At 46.4% G+C, this 19,580-nt stretch overlaps 1 protein-coding gene across 1 annotated transcript; it reads right to left on the bottom strand.

The window, feature by feature from the left end:
• Nucleotides 1–8,532: 8,532 nt before the first annotated feature.
• On the bottom strand, nucleotides 8,533–18,607 carry LOC102573992 (GTPase IMAP family member 7). The gene is made up of 4 exons (XM_014598393.3): nucleotides 18,324–18,607; nucleotides 12,142–12,180; nucleotides 11,517–11,544; nucleotides 8,533–9,583 (listed from the first exon to the last, which is right to left on the bottom strand). Exons 2-4 carry the CDS (start codon nucleotides 12,160–12,162, stop codon nucleotides 8,568–8,570), a joined length of 1,065 nt encoding a protein of 354 aa, XP_014453879.1. The 5' UTR covers nucleotides 12,163–12,180; nucleotides 18,324–18,607; the 3' UTR covers nucleotides 8,533–8,567.
• Between the last annotated feature and the right edge of the window lie 973 nt (nucleotides 18,608–19,580).

Raw genomic sequence — 19,580 nt, 5'->3', positions numbered from 1 at the left:
CTGTGGTCTAGCAAACTGTGGACCACCATGCAGAGCCCTGCAGCTGGAATTTCCAGCCAGAACACAGGTAAAGATACCTCCACACCCCAAGCGGTAGGGTGGGTCCAAACCTCAAAACAGGGGCACTGTGGGAGGAGTCACAGACTCTCTGCCCAGCTCTGTGGGATGTAGTTTCCCAATCCATGGAAACTTCCAGTCCAGCAGTTGACCCTTCACAGCCCAGTGGTTGGTTTAGAGGCCTTTCATAATGTGATACCTTAAGCTGCAGCTTTCTTACCTTATGCCTAAATCTGGCACTGCCTCTCACAAGCCTGGCTTGCACACAAGCATTTTGCAAAGCCAGAAACTTTGCAGAGGCACTTTTACCACCTTCTTTTCATGCTCTTTTCCATCCTGGCACCTGATTGCCTGGGCTTTTTTTTACACCAAAATGAGACTGCAGGGTGGGGGTGGGGGGGAGTTCCTGCCATGCTTAAGGCCTATAAATTGGGGGAGCAGTGGGCAAGGTGCCCATTCACTGTATTGATGAGAGAAGTTTGAGGTGGATGAGAGAAGGCAGCACACCAGAGGCAGAAGGACTCAGCCCAGTGGGGAGAGTTGCCCTGGGAGGCACCGCAATGTGAATCCAGCATTTAAGCAGACTGCAGATTGCTGAAGTAGGGTGCAGTGAAGCTTGTAGTGCTGGATGAGCGGGGCTTTGTGACTTGCAACTTGAGAGAAGACATCACCACGTGATCCACAAGTGGCACCTTTACGCATCGGTAAATGACACCTGACATTTGTCTGTGCCCTGAGGTTGGGGGTGCATTGTTTAGTTCAACTTTCTTGTAAACTGAGTTGGTTGAATTTTTTTGTCATGAAGGAAGGTACATGAGATGCACAAGAGGTACTGCATCTTCGTTTTCAATAAAAATTCCTATGCTCTTTCTATGGTTTTAGCTCCCATCCCATTGTTATCTGCACACTGCTCCCAGAATAGGAAGAGCCTGACACCACTTCCTTCAGCATTCGCTTAACTATTATACTATAATATATTATAGTATGTATTATACTTATAGTAGAATTTTATTATACAGACTTATATATAGACTTCTTTATATATAGCCTGTATCTTCTCAATGTTTCTGAAGCCCTGACCCTGAAAATGCAGCAGCAGTACAGAGAAGCAAGGGTATATGAGAAGCACTATGCCACCTCCACCGCATGCCACTGCACCGCCACAACACCCCTCCCCAATGTGACTGCTTTTTAAGTTGCTTGCAACCCCCTCCCCCCCCCCCCAAGAGCTTCCAAATTGATTTGGAAAAGATTTGGAAAAGATTTGGAGAGTTGGATATTCAGAGGGCTGTCTGTAAGGGGAAACGGAAACTTAGAAGAGGGAGGGGGAGTGGGAGTGGGGGGGAGAGCAGTGGGGGAAAGACTGACATGTCTAAGTGGCCAGTGAGCAAGATTTCTCTCTGACTGCTTACAGTGTCTCGGGGGAGGGACATAGAAACAACATAAAAGCCTCCATGTACAGGCTTGCTGTGGCTTTTGTAAGCTGGTTCTGTCTGGGGAGCAGCTTGAGAAAGGTACTGTGCACTGCCTGGCTTGCTTTATAGTCAGCAGCTGCTACTTGCCTACTCCTTTTTGTTGTTAGAAAGGATTGAGTAAGATTTAGCTTAGCTTAGCTAAGCCTAGCATCTCCTAATATGATTCAATTAATTTATTTCAATTTTTATTTGCTCTTTTTTTTTTTTTTTGCAAACTTTGAAAAAAAAGAAAGCTATGTTTTCCCTGCCAGTGCGATCCATCACTGTGCAGGGAGGCACACACATTGCACACATGCACACACACACACACAAACACACACACTTATAATATGCACACACAGAAGAAGAAAAATCAGATATTCAAAGGAGAAAAGAGTCAGATTATATAGTAGTTATTAGTTATTAATATTATTATAGTTAGTTTACATAGAGACTGAAGACAGCACAGAAGTCAGATTCAGATTGAGACTAACACAGAACTCAGGGTCTTAGAAGAAATAAATACATCATTTTAGGTACACATTACAACACAGAAGAAGAAGTCCATGTAGTAGTCACCCATTCACATTGATAGAACAACACAGAAAAGACATAACATATAGTTATTAATAATCAAAGAAGAGTCCAGTGCAGGCACACAACACAGAGGGAATAACACAGAGGGAATAAGACAGACAACACAGTCATACTTCACATTCATAATTCATAGTAAATAAACACATCACAGTAGAGAAGACAGACAGATAGCACACATTTTTACATAGTTCTTAATACTTATTACTGAATCAAACAATCAAAGAAGAACCCTAGCAGCCAGGCCTGCAGTAGATTTCACCCCCCTGCGCCCCAAGACAGACACAGTCACACAAGCACCCACATCAGTCATCAGTTTTGCCTGTTAGCAGCCAGAGGTGCGGGGCCTCAGAAGCCAGACTCCCCCTGCACCTATCTCTTTGACAGCTGACAGGCTTCATGGCCTGGCAGGACCTAGCAGCCAGGCCTGCAGTAGATTTCACCCCACCTGTGCCCCAGGACAGACACAAGTGCACAAGCACCCATGTCACGAGTATTGCCTGTCAGCAGCTTGAGGTGCAGTTCCCCCAAAACCCCTGCACCTATCTCCTTGAACCTTGGCAGGCTTTGTGGCCTCAGCAAGGGCCACCAACCCTGCAGTTTTCACCCCACTGCACCTTAACACGCATGGGGGGTCATCCATGTCACGATTTTTCCCTGTCAGCAGCTTGAGGAGCAGTTTCCCCCAAACCCCTGCACCTTTGAAACTTGGTAGACTTCATGCACTTAGCAGAGACTAGCAGCCTTGCAAGTTTCACCTGAATCAGACAAAATACAACAATGTTATAGATATTTCATTGATTCCCCATTATACCTTATAGCCAAATCTCTGAATCAGCTCCGAAGCTCCGGAGCTGAACCAAAGCTGAAAACTGATTCAGAGCTCCAGATCGAATTGCTGGCATCCAAATCAGCCAAATCTGAACCCAAATCAAATAGTTCCCTATAATAAAATTAAACAAATAATCAATGGATCAATCTAATAATCAATCTAATAATCAATCTCTACATTTCCTAAAGTATGTCTGCCTTTAAAAACACTTTTTACTACAGTGCAGTTTTTCCAAGAACTCTCTGATCTAGAATTGGTGCTGGCCACAAAGCCTAATGCTTCACCACTTGACTACCAACACCATCCTAGCTTCCCCACTTCATGGTGGACCTTCCAGTCCTGCCCACCCTCCCTCCCGCCACACACACACACACACACACACACACACACACATGTTCATGTTAAATATCTAATATTAAATACCTTTCATAAACAAAAGCTACAATTTACAATAGCAACAGTGATGAACTGAAATATAGTCTTGGATCAGTTTCAATATCCAGGATGAAAAGGTGTCATCTGCCAGGAAGGTGGGAGTAGATGTCTAATGCCTAATGCTTCACCACTTGACTACCAGCAACAGCTTTTCTTTTTTTCTAACATACACACACATACATACATACATACATACTTTTGAGCTGTGACATTATGTTCACAGCTTCAGGCAGACAAGGTTCCTTGGGTGAATTTGATATCTTTTATTAGACCAACCCAAATGGTTGGAGAATAGTTATTAAGCAAGCTTTCGGGTTTCGTCAGGCTAAGGAAGCTTCAGCAGTTGGTGTGTGCTCTTCCTGGATGGAATGAAAAGTCACCACTTGACTACCAACAGCACTTCCCCCTCACCTGGCTGGTAGGTCTCCTTCCTACTGCCTACTGGTCATGTCTCAGGAAATGAACAAGGCCTCCACATTGGAAGGTCTACAATACGGCTTGCTCCTCTTAAGTGCTAGGCTAATTAACATTCTGAATTCTTCTGATTATTTCAGCTGCAATATGAATACATAAGATTTCAATGACATTTCAATCGATTGTGATTTCCCAATGGAAATAGCATTTCAATATATTGTGATTTCCCAATAAAAAACACATCAATTAGAGACAGTACTCCTGCTTGGTGTCAGGGCCAGGGCCTGCCTATGTCTCATATACATACATGCAGAATAGCGCTGGAATTTCTTGTGATTCACCAATTGGAATAACATTTCCATTTACTGTGATTGACCAATAAAAACATTTGTGAATTTTTACTTGCTCCTGCTTGGTGTCAGGGCCAAGGCCTGGGCCTGCCTGCTAATTAGAGTTCAGGTGAGGGAGGCCCCTCCTTGTTTCATATACATACATGCATGGCTAGCACTGCAATTTATTATGATTCACCAATCAAAAAAATCTGTCAGGTCCTCAGGGCCAGGACCTGGGTCTGCATGAATAACATTTGTAATTATTCTTATTTACCAATGGAAATAGCATTTCAATGTATTGTGGTTCACTAATCAGAATAGCATTTCAATTGATTTCAACTATTTTTGCTACACTTGCAAAAGTAGTCATCAGATGCTGTCTCATTTAATAAAAAAAATATTGACTTGTTCATCTATATGCCTATGCATAACCAAATGCTGTTGGCTCTGGTCTACACTTTACCTCTACTGTTACATAAGCTATAAACACTATACACTATTACAGTCCCTCCCTCACTCAAAAATAATGCAAACAAAACCAAAGTACACAAAGAAAAATCATCTCTGATGCTCTTAGTAGAACAATTGTAAGTAGTCGATGCTAGCTATTAATATTAAGTTCTGAAATTGTGAATGATAGTTTTTGTGTTATTTTTGGTCTGCCCTGCATGGCCAGGTGAGTGGTTTCTTAGTGAATGCTTGGATTCATACAAATGTAACTCACTCATGGTTTTAGTATTGAAAAGAAAAAAGTGTAAATAAAAATCATTATAGGATTGTTAAAAGACTCCTGCATTTTGTGAAACTATCTTGTATGCATGCACACAGCTGACCCACTGTGCCCAAACATTAGGCCCAGGCAGAGTTGCTAATTGAACTCTTTCACATGTTAAGGAAGTCTTTCTCCTGCCTGCTCCAGTATTGCAGCTTGCCTGTTGGGCTTGGGATGGGATGGGATGGGATGGGATGGGATGGGATGGGATGGGATGCTCTGTGAAGGGGGGGGGGGGGGGGCTTTCTTGAAAAAAGGTGCTGCCCCCTCAGCTTGCCAGGATCACTGTACATTGGGATTGGGGTAAAACAAGCATTTTGGAGAAGCATTTGCCCTCCCACAAGAGTCTACTCTGATGAAAATTTTCAATTTTGGATCTCCAAAGTGTTCTGCATGGAGGGGAAGAAAGAAGAACAGGGTTTTGAACCAACAAAAGTCCAAAAATTGCCTGCAGACTGCCCCCCACCCTCAATGTCAGTGGGGCATTTCTGATATTACCTATATATTATCAGGGACGCTGCATATCCTGCGGGGTGGGTCTGGCAGGCAGCACCCACCTAGACTATTCTTTGTGGTTCTGGAATGGAAATGTCAATTATAAGAAAAAGAAGGTTTAAAATATTGAAGTGTTAAGGGGTACCACACTCCAAACATAGTTGCAAACTTATCATTCTGGTGATGCCACTGTGCTCGGGAGTGCTGAACACCCTGGTGAGTGCAGTGGGCAGGGGGCACAGGTGGGGGTGGGGAATGGGCAGGGTGGGGCGGGAGAAAGCACATACGCTACCCCTGGTGGAGGTAGGGGCAAAACTGCCAGGGGGCAGTAACCAGTGACAGAACTTTGCAATATGGGTTGCTTCTCTATTTCTCTTTATTAATTATTCTGTAACTCCACACCGTGCCCTGCTGCCTGTGGTCAACTGTGGGAGCAAGCAGAGGGAGGGATGGAGGGGCAGAAAACTAATAAAATACCAGTGCCACCTACTGGCCACTACATAAATAGCACAGCACAACCTGGTGGTTAAGGAAAGTAATTACAAGGCTTTGAGTAGCTTAGTGTTTGCATGCCACAACTCAAAATAAAACATGTCTGAGCAGTTTTACTTTAACCCACCAAAAAGACTTTTAAAGTGGCAGAAAATCCTGCTCATGCAAACACAAATGCAGCTGCGGCAGCGTAAATGGGAAATCTCGTGGTGTGTACAAATGACCTAAATGCTAAATCATCATTTACTTTCCCCGTGCCATTCATGACTTGTATGGGATGGTTTGGATAGGACTGATCCTGCCTCAAGCAAAGTGTTGGACTAGATATGACCTCTGGAGGTACCTTCCAGATACTTCTCTAGGGCTCTGTGGCTTTAGTTCAGACAGACCTTAAATGGCTCGTGATCACAGGTCAGACAAGGGGACATGGAGGTCCCTTCTCACCAAAAAACCCTATAGAAAAGGACTACCCAAACCATCTCCAATGGGGAAAACATTTCCATTAGTCCCCAACCTTATGCAAATTTTGGAAGTGGAACTGAGCTCCTGCTGTTTGGGGGGAGGGGCAGAGAATGAGACAAACTGAAGCCTGAGACAGTTGGTGTAATATGTGAAGAATGGCCTGTGGCAGGGTTGAGGTTAGGGGCAGAAGTCACTGCTGTGCCCTGTTCCCTGGATCCTGGGTAACCATGCAGGTTGGCTACTGATAAAATAGGCAGAAACAGGTCTGCAGCCCAAACTTTTATTGGTTGCACTACAAATACAAAAACAAACCCTTATCCCAAAGTCCATCTGACTGCCTGTAACACTACAACACAGACTCTTGCCTCTACTGCCTGAAGAGACTGGGGGGGGGGGGGGGGGGCAGGCAGATTCGTACTAGGTCTTATTGAATCTGCTAAGCTCTCCAAATTTCCCTCCAGCCTATGTCCCATGTTCATAGGTGGTTGGTTCTAATATTCTAATAAATAACCTCAGATTGATTTTATTTCAATGTCTTTGTTTCACCGAAACTTTTGGAACTGGACTGAACCAGTTTACTTGTGGGCATAAAAGAAGTTGGATTTATGTTTCTGTGCAAGTTACCTTTGGAAGGACGGATTTCCTTTCTCCTTTCTTCACCAATATGGGGTACTGCTTGCCACCAGGGTGTTTTCTCTTCACCGAAATGTATGGTCTTCCATAAAAAAGGCTGCTTTGTTTTTATAACTTATCTAAGAATCTTAACAGAAAGATATCTGTTGTAGCAAAACAGCATCTAATATATGTGGTTGCATCCATTACTATAAGATAAAGATATGATATGAAATACTTGGATTATTTCATAAATGGTCTTCCCTTAGAATGTCTCCTTTCAGACCTTGTGCTCTTTAATTTCCTCTCATTCCTGGTTTAGTTGGACATGGTGATGGCTCCCTTTACTTTGCTGACCATGCTGGTTGTCACATCTGCAAAGGTTTTTTTCTATGGTCACACTAAAAAAGGTTTGGGGTTTTTTACTTTGCCACACTTCTGTAGCTTGGTCCAAGCCCCATGAAACTGGCCAAGGCCGGCACCAGCCCTTCCTCTTCCGAGATGTCCAGTGGCTTGTGTGGCCTCTGAAGCAAAGCAAAGGCAGCAGGAGCTCCTCTGATCTACAGGGCAGGGGCACAGGGGAGCCATACCCACAACTGTGAGCTGCCTGCAGCACGGACACCCTGTTATACTCACTCCGGCTCCTGGAATACTCCTAGACGGGAGCTCATTCTCTCCACAGGCCTATAAAGGAAAGCAAATCTGAACCTGAGCTGATGAGAAGACTCCTCCACAATGAGCCATGCTGGGGTTAATTTGTGCCTGGAAGGTCACCTTAGGGCTAAGTAACATGGTCCCAATCAAAAACCACAGGTGCTGTTCTTGGAAATGGGTGAGCAGTAGCATTTATATCAATAGCTTAATTCACCAGCAGTGTTGCATGATACTGGAGAGTTCATTAGAAGGTAACCAATTTAACTATAACTATAGATAGGTGGGTTTTGCTTTGAGAATTACATTCAACTGATGGTATTTTTAAGGCCCTTATTTCTGAATACCTTGCAAAGAGGAGCTGTATATGGGGCATGGAAAATATGTTTGCAAACCTTAACGTGTCATGAATACTCAGATAAACATTTATTGATATGGAAATCCAGATCACACCCCTTGCCTTACCCTCATTAGCAGAACTTCAGTGGAGGAGCACAAATATCAAAATGGGACTGGGATGGATAAATGACATCCTATGAATACCTGAAATGTCCATCGCAGGTGTTCAATGGACTCTTGTTAATCAAGAATATTTTAATGACCAGATCCTGCTTATAAGTGGCTTCTGAACAGAAGAGAGGTCTACATTTTTACTCGCTGTTAGCCAGAACAAACACCAGGCACCAAACCAATCTTATTGTAAACCTGAGTTAAAAAAGAGGCCTGAAAATTGTAGCTCTAAACTTCATTGGAATCTAATGCACCATGTTTATAATAAGCAGATCATAACAGACCCATTTTTTCATAGGCTGTGTGGAGGGATGACTAAGAAACTTATGCAAAGATAAATTCCTAGGCAGGAATATCAGAGTGTTAAAGTGTTTCAAGGAATCACAACCCACTTATGATGACTGAACCAAGGTAACACCATTTAAGGAACAGAAATTAAGGTAATTTAATCATTATTATTTGAACCAGCTGTTGATTTTAGAAAATATCATTTCAAATTTCTGTAAAATATACTCTATTATAGAAACATCATTGTCAGCTTCTTCCCGGAGGTTATTTAGATGTTTCTGGTAGCGGTCACTAATTTCCAGTAGCTCTTTCTCCATTTTTTGCTGAATGGCTTCCTTCTTCTCTTGGGCTTCTTGTTCTAGGGATGACAACATGGTCTGATCAACTGGGCCACATTTTTTTAACTCCTCTATTTTTTCCCTTAATTCCTCATCCACCGTCTTATGTTCCTCATCCAGTTGAGATTTCTTTTCCTTTTCTTCCCTTTCCATCTTCTTATTGTAGGTTCTCCTGAGTTCTTCCATTTTCACTTCAAGCTTCTCCTGAGCATACTTGTACATGTCATTGGTGTAGTGCGCACCTCCATTCTTCCTCACCATCACATCAATCATTCCCATCATCTGTGAGACCTGGGCCTCCTGCTCCTGTCCTGTTGCTTTGTTGTTAAAAGCCAAGCAGCGCCTTCCACATTTTTTCAGCAGCTGCTGTAGCTTTTTGTCATCTAGTGCTTCTAAAAAGTCATGAAATTCCTCCCCCTGTAAATCATCTTTTCTGGTGAACAAGATGATCATGTATTGAATGGCCTTTTCCCCAAATATATCTTGTATTCGGGCAACTGTCTTCTTCTCCTCCTCAGTGAAACGCCCCAGCTGCATGACCAGAATGATGGCGTGGGGACCTGGTGAAGAGACAACCACACAGTGCCCAATCTCTTGCATAGTTTCTACTAAGGGAATTTTTGTGTCAAACAGACCAGGAGTATCAACTACTACCAGGTTTCTGCCGTCCCGCTTGTTCATCCCCTTAGTACATTCCTTTGTAACTGATTCAGCTGCAATCTGAGAGGCAAAATAATTCTCCCCCAGGATGGTGTTTCCTGTTGCACTTTTCCCACATCCAGTTTTACCAACGAGAACAACCCTCAGCTCAGATTTCCCGGGGCACTGGCGGTTGGAGCCTGGGCCTGTGGGGAGAAAGGGTCACAGGGTCACCGTAAAGGCAGTCAAGTAACAGCAGCTGCTTGTGAGGTTTCTGTTTCTGTTCCTCGAGATGCTGTGAGGGCTCAGCTCACTGGCCTGGAGATGCTGGGCATGTGGGGGCTGGGCAGCACGGGGGGGGGGTGAGCATGGTCAGCCAGTTGTCCCTGGAGGCCTTGGTTCCCCTCCCAGACAGCCCCCCTGTGCAGAGTAGGGACAGCTGGGCTGGAGTGGGGCAAGGCAGTGCTCAGCTCTCCCTGGTATCACAGCAGCAATATGGGGCACTGGTGGGATAGAAGCTGTGCTTCCTAGCTGTCACAGGAGTACAGGATTGAAAGGGATCTTGGGGGCATCCTGTCCCCTCCCCCCCGCAGCTCTATAAAGGTGGGATTCCCTGTTCCTCAGCCAACCTAGATTGATGTACATCCAGCCTCATCTCAGAAACCCCTCCTAATGAGACTCCTCAACTGGCTCAGCAGATTGTTCCATCCACTGCTGTGATCACGCTTAGGGCAATTCTCCTGATATTTCTCCTAAATTTGGTCTCCTGCAATTTAAGCCACTGCCATGTGTCCTGCCCCTCATAACAAGAGAGGATTATGTGTCTCCATCTTCTTTATGGCAACCTTTCGGGTACTGAGAAGCTGCTGTCTTGTCACCCTGGAATCAATTTTTCTCCAAATGAAATATACTTCCAGGCCTTCTCTTGTACGGCCACCTTCCAGCCCCTTTTCCCTCTGTGTCACTCATCTCAGGATCTGCTGCCATGTCTCTACCACCTCCTTCAGATTCAGATCCCTGAACTTCACATCATCCTGCAGCTGAGGTCTAACCAGCATCCAGCAGAGCTGGGCTCTCACGTCATTGCTACAACACTTCTGGTAATGCAACCCCAAATTGTATTTGTTGTTTTTTTGTAACAGCATCACACTTCTGGCTCACCTTGTCTCTGCAGTGCACTGCCACCCCCAGACCTTTACAGCATTGCTGCTGGGATTTTAACCGGGGCAGGATTTTCAGTCATGTGAGCAGGTGAGTGACCACTGACTCTACCTGGAGACTGGGGCGTTTCATACCATGAGAAATGGGCCTTTTGCCTTTAATGTTATAGTTGTGAGGGGAAAAGAACTGGGAAAAAAGACTGGGAAAGAGAAGAAGAGGTAGTGAAAATAGGATAAGGGGAAATGGGCAAAAAAGGGAGGAAAATCAGGAGTAGGCAGCAGGGAAGCAGTGAAGGGAAAGGGAGGAACAAACAAGAAGCAGCTGGTTGAGGAGTTCCAGACAGGGGAAGCAGATGGCAAGTTGCCCAGGGCTCTCTCCCAGGTGGAGGAAGAATGAAGAGAGAAGAGCATGGATGCCCGACTATTTGAAGATGGATAACAGGAAGATCAACTGCAAGCTGCACCCAGGGGACTCTTGGAAGATGGTTGTCTCAGGTCCCTAGACATCCAATACCAGGGTCACTCCTCCCTTGGAGCTGAGCGACAAGTACGCACCTCTCACAGCACCAACAGAGACATCAGCAGATGTACCAGCTCTGGGCAGCTAACTTCCACGCATAAAAAGAGACGAAGGGTGGTCGTGGTGGGTGACTCCCTCCTAAGAGGGACACAAGGAGCGATCTGTCCCCTCGCCCTCTGACCCACAAGGTCTGCTGCCTCCCAGGGTCCCTTATCTGGGATATGGCAGAGAGGATTTCTAAACTTGTCCAGCCCTCCAACCACTACCCCATGCTCCTCATCCACATGGGCATGAATGACACAGCTCAAAGCAATTCTGACTGGGTCATGAGTGACTAGAGGGCTCTGGGGGCTGGGCTTTGAGGGTTGGCAGTGTAGGTAGTTTTCTCCTTGCTCCTTCTGGTTATGGGTCACAGTCAACAGAAGACTGCAGCATTGCTGCCACAGGTCATTTTCTTACCTTTTCCCTTTTCCTGCGATTTCCGTTGCTGAAAAGTTTGTTTGAAAAAATGAAGTTAATACAAAGCTGCAACACAACACCACAACACAACACCATGCACAGATGTGTGTTCCCAGCCCTCTTCTTAATGCCCCTGTGAAGCACTCAGCAGCCCCTCTGCTCATGAACCAGGGGGGAATGGAGCTGAACACTAGACCACACCCAACCCTCATCCTCACTGCCCAGACACGGCTCCCAGCAGCTGTTCCCTGCAGCATCTCCATCACATCCAACCCCTGGTTCAGGGCTGGGGAATAGAGCAAAGAGGGGAGGAAGCCACAAACCATGGTTCAACCAGGGTCCTATGAAGGGACAGGCAGGATTTGTAGTGTGAGGTGAGAGACACCTGGGCAGGACTTGCAAGATAAACCCAGAGATTTCAAATAAGAATCCAGAGCATCCAAACCATTCTGGCTGCTGTTGCCTTGCTGAGTTCCTGGCAACAGAAGAATAGGCCTAGTATTTTCCTGGAGTTAATAAAGGGGTGAAAGCTGAGAGCTGTTGTTTTCTGAGGTGGGCTTGGGTCTAAACAGGTTGAGAACCACTGAACTAGAATATGCAGTACAAGGGCTGGTGTGATACTCACTGAACTTGCATTTCCTCCCATAGCAGTGTCAGCTGTCACCTACGGAACAAAAACAGAAGCATTAGACTTCCAAGAAAGTTTTTTCCTAATGGCACAGAAGTCAGAGGAAACACACAGAAATGAAACTGCCCTGGGAGGAGAGGCCACCTCACAAATGCAGAGTGCAGCTCCTGCCCCCACAAAGAGATGTGAGAGCTGCACAAAGAGGGAGGGATTCAGAGTTGGGGAGAGTGACAGTCCATTTGGATGTTTCTTGACAGCAGTTACTGAAAGTTTTGCAAGTAACAAGTTGTTTTTGAATTTCTGTTAAAAAAGTTAACATTAGTATCTCATCCATGTTTAGGGCAATTCCTCTGTCACTGCTAAGACACTTCAGGGACTTGCAAAATTTTTACTCACTGTACAACATTCTTAGTCTTAGGTGTAAACGTCTTGTGTTGTATCAGGGCTGCTAGTGCAGTTTTCCTAATGAGTTAGACAATGGATTTTCCTGGGACAGTTTGGACAGGGCTGATCCTGCCTCAGGAAGGGGTTGTACCGGATGTGACTTCTGCAGGGCTTTTCCACCCCACTGCTCTGGGATTGCATGGTTCATTTATGGGCTTGAGTCTCCTGGAAGCAGTTACAGTTTAGCTTTCTACATCCACTGCACCTGTTTGGCAGCTGTTTAGTGCTGCATTTTACAGGCCTAAGTCTGTTTGCACACACTTTCACTGTCTTGTGAGTCTACCCCATTAAGGATGCACAGAGGCACAGGGCAAATTTGCAGCTGACCTAGGAGCAGGAGAGGGTGTTTCTCAATCTGACCTTTTGCCCCATGGCCAAGTGGTTAGAGCAGGGCAAAAGGGGACAGCCAAGACTGGGGAGTGCAGGTCCTAGGCTCACCTGCTCCTAAGGGCATAGGATGCTCCCACATCACAATGGAAAACCCTAATCACCCAGCAAGGCTGAGAGCACCTTCCTGGTGTGGCCAGGTCAGGGGCAAAGAAGAGGGAAGGCATCTTGGGGACAGCAGGGCTTTGTGTGACTCAAGGTGAGGTGTTGCTCTGTGGGATGTGAGCCCCTGATTCCACTGTCCACCCTGGCCAAACCATCCCACACAAATCTAATATCCAACCTCTTAGCAAAACTACACAGTCAACCTTCACACAACACAAGACTTCACAGCTGCACCTAACCCCACTGCTTCAGAGATCCCAGGAGGAGGGCCATGCCCTGCTGTAGAGGAAGGGAAAATCTTCATAGTCTGCACCAGTCTGAATGGTGGTAAAGTTCCTTCCAGACCCCAGATGCAGCACCAGTCTGAGCCTGAGCAGAGGGGCACGACCCTCTAGCCAGGTGTTACTTTAAATTTCAATTTATCAAAGCAAGAGCAAGATCTTATAAAGGGGGATAAGGCAAAATGTTGTGTTTATTGATTACATGAATTAGCCATACATGTTCGGACAAACCACTCATATAGACACACACAAATCCTCATCCATAATTAGACACAGGCACACACAAACACAAAACAACCATTGTATTCAGACAATATAGTTACCAGCAGCAGTTGTTCAATAATAGCACTGGGTTGCCAGCCCAGGCCTATTGAGAGAAGATGCAGATAGTGTTCCCCCCACCCCAGAAAGACACAGTTGCACAGGGCTACCACCCCTGCAGTTTTCACCCCCCTGTCGTGTAACACACAGACGTGACATGAGTTTTGCTTTCAGGAATTTGGGGTGCAGTTCCCCCCGAGCCCCTGAACCAATCTTCTTGAAATTTCTCAGGCTTTATGGCCTCAATAAGGGCCACCTCCTGTGATGTAACACATACATGTGACATGAGTTTTGCTTTCAAGAATTTGGGGTGCAGTTGTAGTAGAAAGCCCCCTTTTCCTCTTGCCTGCGTTTGCTCTCCCCTCTTTGGATATGTTTCTCTTCTTCTACCTTTTTGTCCTTCCTCTTTCTTTCACTATAAGATAAGGAATTGTGTTTTAAAGTCTGTATGTGTGTATTTTGTATCTCCCCTTGTATTTTGGTATTTTTATCTATTTGTGGGCCATGGCATTACTCTTGTAGCTTATACTTTATACTCTTCACCTTTTAACTAAATGTGTTTAGTTTCAGAAGTAAGTTATATTCTAGTCTCTTTTTATGACCAGGTTACGAAATGCCTGGACACAGGAGGAGGGGTGGATGTCGTATACTTAGACTTCAGGAAGGCCTTCGATACGGTATCCCACCCCATACTGGTGAACAAGTTAAGAGGCTGTGACTTGGATGACTACACGATGGGTGGCAAATTGGCTAGAGGGTCACACCCAGAGAGTCGTGGTGGATGGGTTGGTTTCAACCTGGAAGGGTGTGGGCAGTGGGGTCCCGCAGGGCTCGGTCCTTGGACCGATACTCTTTAATGTCTTCATCAGCGACTTGGACGAGGGAGTGAACTGTACTCTGTCCAAGTTTGCAGATGACACAAAGCTATACGGAGAAGTGGACACCCCAGAGGGCAGGGAACAACTACAAGCAGACCTGGACAGGTTGGACAAGTGGGCAGAAAACAACAGGATGCAGTTCAACAAGGAGAAATGCAAAGTGCTGCACCTAGGGAGGAAAAATGTCCAGCACACCTACAGCCTAGGGAATGACCTGCTGGGTGGCATGGAAGTGGAAAGGGGTCTTGGAGTCCTAGTGGACTCCTTTTCAGCCTCCGCAAGAGAAGGTTGAGAGGCGACCTTGTGGCTGCCTATAAGTTCATCACGGGGGCACAGAAGGGAATTGGTGAGTATTTATTCACCAAGGCGCCCCCGGGGGTCACAAGAAACAATGGCCACAAGCTAGCAGAGAGCAGATTTAGACTGGACATTAGGAAGAACTTCTTCACAGTTCGAGTGGCCAAGGTGTGGAACGGGCTCCCAAGGGAGGTGGTGCTCTCCCCTACCCTGGGGGTCTTCAAGAGGAGGTTAGATGAGTATCTAGCTGGGGTCATCTAGACCCAGCACTCTTTCCTGTTTATGCAGGGGGTTGGACTCGATGATCTATTAAGGTCCCTTCCGACCCTAACATCTATGAATCTATGAATTATACATTGTAACAATGTTAACAAGGGCAGGAATCAAACTGCCACTTCTCTGTATCAGGCTGGCCCCTGAAAGAGTGAGTGAATCAGTGACTGAATGTGTAACACAGTAGCAGGCTTCAGTAACAAGGGTCAATTAACACCTATGAAAACCACAGATCAACCAACGGAAGAAATCAATAGGAGACAAAGTAGCAACTGGGAATTCTCTAAACGTCACTGATCAAGGGCTAGAAGTCCTGGCCTGAGTTAATCAATGCCGGGGACCAACTTTTGGGCTGAATATCTCCAAATTGACTGCTCCCAGAGCCCTATTCATGACAGCGGTAATTTAATCAAAAGTCATCAATGGACTGCCAAACCTGCATGTACATGTGGACGACCCCCGAGGCTGAGAGATGCCATCCAGTAGCCACCAAGAGGGAAGTCCCACGAGTATCAAAGACCCCTGGATTGGGCAAACCTGAAAACTGGGGAGTCACCAAAGTCTGCCAGAGACAGATAAAAAGCAGTGAAAAGTGACCCTCAGGGGCACCCTCTTGATCTCCAACTCGACCAGCACCCGACCTGTCCAGCCAGAAGGACCAGCCGGCGACCCCCTTCTGGAAGATAACAACACACTGGAAGAAGCCTCGACTGGCCATCGAAGGCAGACTCCAGCGCCTGTGGCATAGGTATACCTGACTCATGTAACTCGCTACTGTGTGTGTGTGGGGGGGGGGGGGGGGGGAGGGGGGACCAGCCCCATGGTTTATGACTTGACTTCATTACAGTGTTTCAATCTGACTAATTGGGGTCGGACTTGATGATCTGGGGGGTCAGACTCGATGATCAGGGGGTCGGACTCAATGATCTATTGAGGTCCCTTCCGACCCTAACATCTATGAGTCTATGAATAATAAACCAGAATTTTAAGGATCCCGAGTTGGACATTTGTAGCCAACACAGTTAACCCTGAACCCCTCCACCGATCTTCTTAAAAATTGGTAGACTTCATGCCCTCAGTAGTGGCTACCAACACAGCATGTTTCATCCAAGTCAGACATAAATCAACAAAGTTATAGATATTTCATTGATTGTCCATTATACTCTATGGCCAAATCGCCAAATAGGCTCTGAATCTTTTCCGAAGTGATTTGGAAGCTCCAAATCGATTCAGAAAGCCTAAAGCTTCCAGCAATTCAATTTGATTAATAGATTTAGCCTCTGAATCAATCCAAATCATCTCTGAATCCAAATCATGATCCAAAGCATTGCACAGCCCTAGCTACCGCACATATTTGGCCATTCAGTGCAAGTCCATCTCCATCAGCTGTAGTTCTGATGCACTAAGGATGCACACAAATACAATGTGAAGCCCCAAAATTGGAGCTAACCAAAGAGCAAGTGAGTGTATCCATCTCACCGACTTGTTGCCAGGCAACCTAGCAGTGAGAACACCCACCTGAGACTGTGGGGTGCAAGGTCCAGACTCCCCTTCCCCTGTGGGAATTCACATCTCTCCCATGAGACTGGAACAACCTAGTCCCAAGCCAGGCTGAGAGCCCCTTCCTGGTGGGGCCAGGCCACTGGTCAGCTGGGAGGGATAGCACCATGGGGACACAAGGGGAACAAGCAGGAGGGAGCCTGACTGTGTGGCCCAGAGAGCTGGTGGTTACCCTGTGGAGGAAATGATCCCTTGCTTCTACTGCTGTGTGTGCATTTTGCAGGACAGCTTTGCAAACTAAAGATTACTGACCCTTTTGTTTCAGGTCATCCACTGCACTGCAGGCCAGAGTCCCCTCCTGCCGGCACATAGGTGCCTGAACTGAGTCAGATCCTGCCTTCTGCACCTAAAACATAGTCCAGAATATTGCCATGATTGACAATGGCCTCACCCCAGATGCAAAGCAATGTCTGTGAGATGCCTGGCATAGAAGTCACAGGGTAAAAGGAACAGCCTTGGGACATGGGCCCTGACTCCAGGCTTCCCTCCCTTCAAGGACAGGGACATCTTCCCTGGGGCTTGGAGTCTGAATCCTTCTTGTTTGTTGTCCTGGCCCTATGACTCTTGTGCTTGGCTGTCAAGTGGTCCAGCTCCAAAAGGAAGGGGTGGAAGGTGCCCATAGCTCTGTCTACTCCATGTGTTTTGGACATTAAGGTGGGCACTTGGTTTAGGTCTAGGAAGTGGGGGTTCAAATGCCTGTGGATGGACGGGTACCTAGAATGCCAGTTCCCTGTGCAGCTCTAACACTGCACTGTGTCTGAAGGAAGAGATTCCGCTTGCTGCTCAAATAGATACCTGCTGGCCCAAGGCAAGGAAGCCTTGTTGAGCAGTGCAGGTGTATGCAGCCAAAGGGAAGCAGGACTTCAAGCAAAAGGACATCTCAGCAGTGGGCAAAAACTCTCACTGGGAGAAATGCAGAGCAAGGCACCTTCTCTATAGCTGAGGATCCGTGTCCAGAAGGGTCTACATGCTGCCAGCTGGTATGAAGGGGAGACCTAGGAGCTTCTGATGCCATAATAACCTGAGCAGCCTGGCACCTCCAAGCATGGGCAAATGCAGTGAAATATTCTGAAGCTTGCGATCCTGCCCCATTCACCTGGGTTGTGTGGTGGCTTAGCCAACCTACCCTATACCCTAGCCATGGACTACAAGAGCGAGAATTTTTTTACTATGCAACAAATTATTTCATATCTCTTGAACATGATTTTTAATTTAAAGCACAGCATTTGAGTGTACCAAAGTGGGAGGGGAAAAGGAGGGAAGAGTCAGGTGAGCAGAAGGCCCTGCATTCATTTCCAGAGGTAGTTACCATGTTAGTCTGGAGTCAGGCAGAAAACAGACGGGGGGGGTGGCACCTCAGAGACTGACTGACTGAGTTATTATTTAAAGTGCCACCCTGCCCTACCTTCACTTTTCAGTTACAGAAAAGAGCTAACAGGAAAAGAAAAAGTGAGCAGTATGTGCTGCTATTTACTTTTCAATGCTGTTCAAAACATTGTTTCCAATGTCTCCTAAATTTAGGTCAAAAAAGTACTTTAAATAAAGCTGAAATAACCATGCAAAATTTGTTGTACACACACACACACACACGCATGCACATGCAAACACAGAACACGCACACACTCCATTTTACCTCCTCTGTGCTGCTTGGCCAGTGACTCAGGACAATGGGCACGAGTCCACTCGGGTGATTCTGCAGGGCGAGCAGTTTTTCAGGCACTCAGGACTCAGTGCAGAGTTTCCAGGTGAAGACTGAACAAACTTACAGCCACCCTGTGAGAATGTATGCGCTTGTGTGCATCTACAAGGAGCGAGGGCACTGAGGAACAAATCCCCTCTTGCACATCTCAGCCTTGGGTGAGTGAGTCTACGCAGAGGTTTTCATGGGCAGATCAGTCTTCACAAGCAACAGCACCAAAGAGGCTTCTCACTGATGTGAAAGTTCCTGTTGTTGGAGGGAGGAGCATCAGCGTCACTGCTTGTTAGGACAGATGCAGCTCCAGGGTTGGCAGGGAGAGAGCAGCCTGACTTCCCATTTGGAGAAACATGTTCCAGTATATCTACGCTGATGGGTATCCAGGATCACTTTTAAACATGACAAAAATTGGCCTTTTTTGCAGTTTATTTGCATTATACTTTACACATATGGGGAGGTTGTTTTGTGATTTAAATGAATTCATTATGTTGCAAAATAAACCACATCCTGATGTATTTTAGTTTGCAATAATGCAAATTACAACAATACAGCTACTGATCTGTCAGGTGTAGATGGTAATTCACTGAATAACATGTAATGAGCCCCTTTGTCCCCTGGATGTCACTTCAATTTGCAGGTATTTGTGTGTAGTGGGTATTTTTGGACACGAGGCATAGCAGGCTAGACCCATATGAAACAATCCTCGACATGCATGGACCCTCATTCCCACCCCGCATGGCCCTGGTTAGAATGCCCTCTTGGGCTGTGCTGCCCCTGGCTCCCCAAGGGGAGTCCTGGTTGCTGGCGACACCATTGGCACATAATCTACCCCTGGTTCATGCAAGGAATTAATAACCACTTGGCCACCTGGGAACAGCTCGAGGATGCTTGGGCCCCACACAGTGCACAGGTCAGCTCATGGAGAGTCAACCCTGGGAGCAACTCGAGGCTGCTCAAGTTAGCCCCGGCTCTAGGCCAGGTAACCGGAGCCCCATAGCGTGGCTCAGCATTAAACTAAAAGAGCCCCAGTGCCCAAAACAGGGCCTAGGAAGGGGAAAGACCCTGGGCACATGGCTGGGGAACCGGAGCCAGTTAGGGCTCAGCTCCCATAGGAGCTCCCTGGGTGCCCAGTGCATGGCACAGGACCCAGAGGGATGGGCCCTCAACTCAAGGCCAATGGCTTCAGGAGGCCTG

This window comes from Alligator mississippiensis, chromosome 5, assembly GCF_030867095.1.
Source record: "Alligator mississippiensis isolate rAllMis1 chromosome 5, rAllMis1, whole genome shotgun sequence".
Lineage (NCBI taxonomy): Eukaryota > Metazoa > Chordata > Crocodylia > Alligatoridae > Alligator > Alligator mississippiensis.
Note: the sequence above shows the minus strand (reverse complement) of the source record. Positions and strands in the feature narration are given on the sequence as shown.

Bases quoted from the DNA above. Each gene is read 5' to 3' on its own strand.
- LOC102573992 (XM_014598393.3), bottom strand. From the start codon at position 12,162: ATGGGAGGAAATGCAAGTTCA. The intron at 11,545-12,141 runs GTGAGTATCACA...CAAACTTTTCAG, and splicing joins TGGGAGGAAATGCAAGTTCA to CAACGGAAATCGCAGGAAAA. The intron at 9,584-11,516 runs GTAAGAAAATGA...TTCTCCCCACAG, and splicing joins ATCGCAGGAAAAGGGAAAAG to GCCCAGGCTCCAACCGCCAG.